Raw genomic sequence first — 8,355 nt, 5'->3', positions numbered from 1 at the left:
GCTATCTTGTATAAGGGAAACCTTGAAACTGAGCTACCCACAGTCTCAGATCTCACTAACATTCTAACTTTCTATGTTCACTACTGAGAGAAGCCTTCCTTCTACTCAAATATAAATCATGTGATCGAGTAAATTTGTTTATACACATTCACACACATGCACATATATACATACATATACTTGCACACTCACCAAAAGATATATCAGAATAGAGACATAAATATTGACTTTTATGTGCATGTTCAACTTGCTTTCTGTTGGTTTGTGGTAGTTTTGTTGCTTACTAATTTCAATTTGTAGACTTTCTTCTGTACATCTCATATAGGCTATTTAATATTTAGGGTTTGCTTTTCATATAGTCCATTTACTTACATTTTAGTTCTGCTTCTCTCTGCCTCCGCACACTTCCCCCAAGTTATCATGGCTAAATGACAACACCTTCCTTACATTATTGAATTTTAAATGGTACTTTGTTATCTTTCTATAATCTTTCTCATTTGTACTTTTCTTCTAAATACAAGAACTCTTTTTCTTGGTCAAATTTCCTCTTACTCCTGTCCCCCAAATGTAACCTTCCTCATTATATGCAGTGTTTCTGGATTTATAGATGGTTCAAATACCATACTTCTTTTTTGTTTTTATTTTAATCTCTTGTGTTGTTTCCAGTTTGCTTAGGTTGCTTTGTTTTTCTTCCCTTATTTGTTTTTTGCATGTGTATATTTCCTATTCAATTCCTTACATTTCACCTTTTCCTTCTCTATTCCAACATGGCATTAGTAAGATTACTTTTGTACCTCACTCCATATCTCATGGTATGTCTCATAGACTTTTCCTAATAGGCTCATGTTGGACACCTTACAACCATTTATAACCAAATACCAAGGATTATCATTTCATTTATTACACTGCCTTCTTTCCATTTTAACCTTGATGATGCATCTTTATTTCTGTCGTTATCTAAAGATATTGCATGGGGGGGGGAGGGAAATGGGTACGAAGACATGTGAAAGGGTCTCAATGTATGTGAATTAATGCACCTTCTATCTGGCAAATATCATGTAACCCTTTTACTAATTACAATAAAAAATGCAAAAAAATAAAGATATTGCAGTAATAGTAGTGAACAGTGTTCATTAGAGATTTCCATAAATGAAAGGTGATAACCTGACAACCACTGTAGCTATAGTAGCTATAGGAAAGCTTCCTCATCCAAAGCCCCAACATGTTCCACCTACAATATCATGATGATTTGGCAAATGATACCCCTACCTCTAATCTAGTAACAAGAAAATGCATCCTAACCCAGTCATGTGCAAGTAGCCACCAAAGCACACCACACATCATAGCCTCTACCAAAACTTGCCTCTGGGATGTATGGATACATAGATTAATATGTGTCTATGACAAACAAACCCTCAGCCTAATTATATTCTAAGTGCCAGTGATTATATATAGAGATTCACTTCTTGAATATTTGTTAAATTCATCATTTAAAATATGATATAAATTGATATGTTAATAAACCACTAAAGGCACTAAAGGCATTAGTGTTTAACTCTATAAATTATCAAAAAAATCATTAGCTAGATGACGGTCAAAATTGTGAAGGCCTGGCTGGTCTGCCACCATGTTTCCGTGAAAATCAGTAAAACTCCATTGACCAAAGACTGAACAACACAGACAGATCATAAAACATGAACAGCAGAATTGCCTTCCTTCAAACCCCTAGCATCTAGTGGCTGAGACACCCTCGCTGAAGAATACCAATGGCAACTATAAGACAAACATAAGCTTTACTAATTAGCTTTCTACACTAAGTTGGTAGCCTGCAAGGAGTCCAGAAAGTTTGTCTCTGTCTCCTGCAGCCACTTAGGGAAGCTCAGTGACAACAGCAGCTCCAGGCACTTATTAAAAGGAGACACCCTAGGTGAAGTTGTCAAATCAGCGTCTGCTGCAGCCCACCCGGCAGCTGGACACTGTGAAGAGGACGCTTTCTCCAGCACTGCGTCCCCAAAGGCTTCCCCAGCTCCTTCACACGAGGGCTTGCAGCCTCTGGCCTCTACCTTGTCACCAGTCCAGACATGTTCTTCAGTTCCTGCTGAGACACAGTCACACCACACTGCGCCTCAGCCTCCAGAGCTGTTGATTCCTCTAGAACATCCTTCTCCCCGTTCTCTTTCTCCTCCACCTGTGGCCTGCACTCCACCCAGCCATGACTCAAACTCGGGTCTTCCATCTAACTTCAGGGAAGTTCCACCAGAAAGCACCCCACGGAGCGGCTCTCCAACCAACAGCTCTTGGGTGCCTTCTCCTAGCCCAGCCCTCAACTCTGACATCCTGGAGCTGCTGGAGGTAGTGATTAGTAAGAGGGCTAAGGAGAACGCTGGGGAGGAGAAAGAACACCCTCTGGATTCTCTGGGGAACATGATGAAGTCACTGGGCAGGGCCCAGGACGCGGCCATCCCACAGGCCTTCTGGAACACCAAGGGAGAATCCCAGCAGCTCCCTGAGTCTCCGGAGCTGCTTCTCCCCATGGTCTTACAGAAATGCAGCCAGCTGTTCTGGGGCCTTCCCTTTCTGCACAGCGAGTCCCTGGTGGCTCCTGTCCAAATGTCTGGGCAGCCACTAGTCTTACCCTCTGTTTTATTCAATACTTTCTATAATTTCATGCCAGCACAAGACCAAGATAATGTACTTCCACAGCACTTTCCACCCCAGCCCTTACTGCAGCACCTCAGCCAATCACAAAACTACACTCCTGCCTTGACCTGGCGTCAGCCTCTACCACTGGCTGACAGCCAAGCTCAGGCCCATGTCCCATCCTATATCCGGTCCTATCCTCTCATTCACCTCCAGTGAATTCCTGTACAGTCCCACCTGTTGTCCAACACCTAGAGCATCACCTTGCCAGGAAGCACCTGGAAAGTCAGAGAATTCTACCCGCTGTGGTCAATCAGTCTCTCAAGGCCTTTACACAAGATCAGGGCCTCTTACACCAGAGAGACTTTATCAAGATTCCGGGTGAATTCATCAGCGTTGAAATGAGGAAAAAGCTGGAAAACCACCTCCAAGAGAGGTTCATCCAGGACCTCCATAAAAGAAATTGTGAGACCCAGGTGTTTTCTGGGAAGAAATCCCGAGTAACAGACCAGGCAGAGGACAAGCCAGGGTGTTCACAGAACTCCAGGAATGTAGACGTATGCTGCAGAAGGGAAGAGAGGGGAACCTCAGAGAGCTCTGCATCCCAGCAATGGGGCAACTCCAGAAAGGACCTGGAACATCACAGCACTGGGGTAGCCACACATCTGGACAGGGATGCAGAAAGCTCCTCAGCAGATGGTGTGCAAGCTAACACGCTGAGAGAATCAGAAAGTGACGTGATGAGATCATCACATAGTGATTCTGAATATTTTCCCCCAATTTATTCAGGTATGAATAGTCTAGGAGAAGCCCTAAGAGCCCATTTAATCAAAAAATGGGATCAGATCAACAGGGACAAGGTCTCTTTGCATGTTAGTCATTCCAGGGGCTCAACAGACCATGCCTTGGCCCCCCTTGAAAACTCCAGCTCCAGCATTACTGGTACAGAAGCACCCTTGGACACTAGGGAAAGCTGCACGAGCTCCTCCCAGAAGGCTTTCCTCTTGGATGCTGCCAGCCAACAGCTGCTGGAGGCGCATATCAAGAAGCTTTGGGTGAAGCATAAGTGGGGCTTGTCCCTAAAGATTCTCAAGCCCATAAATCACCTTACTTTAAAAAAGGCTGTGCCCATTTTCCGGGAAGCTTCTCCACACCTGGCCTGTTGTGACTTCAGGGCCAATCTCACCTCTAAGGGGGATGCATTCCAGGGAGAAGCTCTGGACAAATTGCCAAAAATGCCAGGGAGAGAAAAATCAGGTCATACCACACAGCCTCCTCAAGCACCACCACGTGAAACCCTGAGCAGAACACTGGGTAGTCACCACTGTGATCCCTCAGTGGTCTCTCCACCTGGAGAAAAAGAGGGACTGCTCTCCAATTCCAAAACGTGCAGCCTTTTAGGAAGTACCTGGCACCATGACATTGTGCCAGGATCAGAGGGAAGCAGTCCAGAGACAAATACCAGCCCAATAATGGGCATATGTGAGACACAGGAAAAAGAAAGCCTCTGCCACAATGTGTCCATAGCAAAGGTCTTTGCATCTGACAAGTCTGAAGTTGAAATGGCCAAGGATGAAGAGAGACAGCCCACTAACTTGACAGTCAACAAAGACTTACAAAATCTGAACCTTAGAAGTTTAGAATTTGTGCGGACCACTGGAACGCCATTACCCTCCAGAAGTTCGATTGCTAGGCATCCACCAGGTTCATGCCTGAAAGACCAGGCAGAATCTAGCAGTACAAGTGAAAATCCACCTTTTGATGATAACCTGCAGGACTGCGACACTGACACCAACGTGCTGGCTTCACAGAGTTCTCTGAGTAGCTCACAGAACTTTTCCAGAAGCAGCACGTCCACTATCTATGAGTCAAGCTCTCCATTACAAATGGGAGGGCACAGCACAAAGCAAGAACCTAAGACCTCCATCACCCCAGGCCCGTGGTACAGCAAGGTGTTTCATGGCCCCCAAGAAACAAAGAGCTGTGAGAGGCCCAGAATACAGAAGGCAAAGCCTGCAGGAACAAGGCCCTTGCAAGGCCAGAATTTGAACTCTCCTGCCCAGGTCAGGAAAGCAAGAAGTGCAAGGAAGAACTCTTCCCTATCTGCATCAGAGAAAGAACAGCATCCTCCAGAGATTTATTTTGGAAATCGGATCAAGAATTTTTTTATGGCATTATTTTCCTCTAAAGCTAAAAGTCAGGCAGACTGCCAGCAAAACCCCAAGATCCAGTCGGCCAATACTAAGCAAGACTTATCCACAAGCAGAACGCTCAGGCAGAGTGGAGTGCCTGAAGCACAGATGCTTATGAGCACTGTAGGAAGGATCCTAGAGGAAAAGCTGGGCCTTCCACAGGAGCCTTCTGCATCTAAGAAAACTTTACATGAAGTTCCGGCCCCCACAGCTGGATATTCCCACCACCACTTGGCTCCTCCTCACCCACAACAAAGCCAAGTAAAGAACACCAGGGCGTCTTTTCCCCAAACCAGCCCCATTGGCCCCAGGCACCCTGTCCATGAGAGCAGGGTCTCACACTATCACCACCCTGGGACAGACTTGCCTCCCCGAAAGCCAGTGTCTCTAGTCAGTCATGCCTGCCAGCACAGACCAAAAGGGATGAATGTCTCAGGCCAGCGTATCCACTGCCCACGACACTGTCATCTTAGCCATTTGATGGTCAGCCATGCATGCAATGCTGCTCACGTGGTTCCTTGTGAGGTCCATTTTTCTCACGAGAAATTGCAGCCCGTGCACCGCAAGGGTGTATTCTGTGTGTGAGTAGATTGGCTGGGTACTGATGACGTCTCCCTCCTCAAATGTGTAGTGTTTAATACAGTCTTCACGCTCAATGCATGCAGTGGCTTCCTTCAGTGCCTTCGTCTGGGAGAGGGATGGGTAGTGTGTGGTCTTCCTCCATTCCAGATGGAACATGACGTAATGTCACTGATGATTCCCTCACCTGAAACCTCTGTTTACTTAATGTTTCCAGTTAATCATTATGAAAACAATCTTAAGAAAGCCTTCAGGATTCTTCATGATGGAGAAACCTGGCAAGACAGCTTACGAGCATTTTCTCCAGCCTGATGAACTTGGCTTAGTTGAAACATCTGGACTCCTTGCAGGCTACCAACTTAGTGTAGAAAGCTAATTAGTAAAGCTTATGTTTGTCTTATAGTTGCCATTGGTATTCTTCAGCGAGGGTGTCTCAGCCACTAGATGCTAGGGGTCTGAAGGAAGGCAATTCTGCTGTTCATGTTTTATGATCTGTCCGTGTTGTTCAGTCTTTGGTCAATGGAGTTTTACTGATTTTCACGAAAACATGGTGGCAGACCAGCCAGGCCTTCACAATTTTGACCGTCATCTAGCTAATGATTTTTTTGATAATTTATAGAGTTAAACACTAATGCCTTTAGTGCCTTTAGTGGTTTATTAACATATCAATTTATATCATATTTTAAATGATGAATTTAACAAATATTCAAGAAGTGAATCTCTATATACAATCACTGGCACTTAGAATATAATTAGGCTGAGGGTTTGTTTGTCATAGACACATATTAATCTATGTAATAAAACATCTATAGAGTCATAAATTTTTATGTCTATGTAGTTGTATTTATTTTTCCAGTACCGTGTCCATAACATTGGGTATGCAAATACTGAGTCCTCGCTCTTCTACTCTTCGGAACTAATAGCCACATATTAAGGATACCATGTGCCTTTTGTTCCTTTGGTCTTGACTTGTCTCAACATGATTCACTCTAGAGTCATCCACTTCCCTGCAAATGCCATTATTTTATCTGTTGGTTATATGGAATTCCATTGCATGCATATATATATGTATATGTATATATATATACATATATATCACATTTTCTGTAGCCATTCATCTGCAGTAGGGTATCTGGATTGTTTCCATTGCCTGGCTATTGTGAATAGTACAGAGATGAACATAGATGAGCAGGTGTCCTTATCATATCTTGGGTTATGATCAGGATAGATGCCCAGAAGTGGTGTGGCGGGATCGTAGGGAAGGTCAATTTCCAGTTCATTAAGAAACCTCCACACTGCTTTCAAGAGTCGCTGAACTAGCTTACAATCCCACCAGCAGTGTAGTAGCATTCCTTTTGCTCCCCAACCCCATCAACATCTGTCATTGAGTTCAAAATCTTGGCTATTCTTGTTGGGGCAAGGTGGTGTCTTAGGGTTGTTTTTATTTGCATTTCCTTTATGACCATGGATGATGAACATTTTCTCATATGCTTTTCTGCCATTTGAACCTCTTCTATTGATAAGTCTCTCTTTAGTTCCCTTGCCCTTTTAGTGAATGGTTTGTTGGGTTTGGGGGGGATTAGTTTCTTGAGTTCCCTGTAGATACTGGATAGTAAGCATTTGTCAGATGTATTGTTGGTGAATATCTTTTCCCAGTTGGTTGGCTGTCTCTCTACTTAATGGCTCTGCTTTTATCTGTGCAGAAACTTTTTATTTTTAGGTAGTCCCATTTATCGAGTCTCTCTCCAATCTGTTGTGACCCTGGGATTCTGTTCAGGAAGTTTTTGCCTGTGCCTATGAGTTCCAGTGTCTCTCCAACTCTATCATGTAGCAGTTTCATGGTTTCCGGTCTGACATTGAGGTCTTTGATCCACTTTGAGTTAATGCTTGTGTATGGTGAAAGGCTAGGGTCAATTTTTAGTTTTCTGCATGTGGCTGCCCAGTTTTGCCAGCACCAATAATTGAATAGACTGTTTCACTGTATATCTTTGGCTCCTTTGTCAAATACAACTTGACTATAGTCATGTGGTTCTATTTCTGGATCTTCTATTCTCTTCCATTGATCTTCTGGTCTATTTTTGTGCTAATACCATGCAGTTTTTTTTATTATGGCTCTGTAGTAGAGTTTGAAGTCTGGTATTGTAATACCACCTGCATTGCTCTTTTTGCCTAGAATTGTTTTGGCTATTCTAGGTCTTTTCTTGTTCCATATGAACCTTTGGATTGTATATATTTCAGTAAAGAATGTCTTTGGGATTTTGATGGGGATTGCATTGAATTTGTAGATCAATTTTGGCAGTATGGCCATGTTCCTTATATTGGTGCTCCCTAGCCATGAGCATGGGATGTCTTTCCATTTCCTAGTGTCCTCTTTAATTTCTTTTGTTAGCCTTCTATAGTTTTCATTAAGTAATTCCTTTACATCTTTGGTTAAGTTAATTCCTCAGTATTTTATTCTTTTGGGGGCTATTGCGAATGGGCTCATTTTCTTCTGCTTGTATATCGTTGGCATAGAAGAAGTCTACTGACTTTTGCAGGTTAATTTTGTATCCTGCCAATTTGCTAGAGTGGTTTATTAATTCTAGGAGTTTGGGAGTAGAGCTTATTGGGTCACTCAAGTAGAAGATCATGTAATCTGTGAACAGGGATAGCTTAATTTCTTCTTTCCCTATGTGTATCCCTTTGATGTCCTTCTCTTGCCTTATTGCTCTGGCTAAGGGTTCCAGCATTATATTGAAGAAAAGTGGAGAGAGTGGGCATCCTTATCTAGTTCCTGATTTTAAGGTAAATGTTCCAGCCTTTCACCATTTAGTATAATACTGGCTATAGGTTTGTCATATATGGCTGTAATTGTTTTAAGGAATGTACCTTTTGTTCCTATTTTTTCTAGTGCTTTCAACATGAATTATATAATTCTTATCTTTAGCTCTATTGATACGATGTA

The 8,355-nt window shown here is 43.0% G+C and overlaps 1 protein-coding gene across 1 annotated transcript; it reads left to right on the top strand.

The window, feature by feature from the left end:
• Positions 1 to 1,587: 1,587 nt before the first annotated feature.
• LOC150065351 (spermatogenesis-associated protein 31A6-like) lies at positions 1,588 to 5,787 on the top strand. The gene is given in 4 exon segments (XM_090329355.1): positions 1,588 to 1,645; positions 1,805 to 2,812; positions 2,815 to 5,402; positions 5,629 to 5,787. Coding segments are annotated over 4 exon segments (3,813 nt in total).
• The last annotated feature ends 2,568 nt before the right edge of the window (positions 5,788 to 8,355 follow it).

This window comes from Megascapheus bottae, chromosome 3, assembly GCF_031878675.1.
Source record: "Megascapheus bottae isolate mThoBot1 chromosome 3, mThoBot2.hap1, whole genome shotgun sequence".
NCBI classification, from domain to species: Eukaryota; Metazoa; Chordata; class Mammalia; order Rodentia; family Geomyidae; genus Megascapheus; species Megascapheus bottae.
Note: the sequence above shows the minus strand (reverse complement) of the source record. Positions and strands in the feature narration are given on the sequence as shown.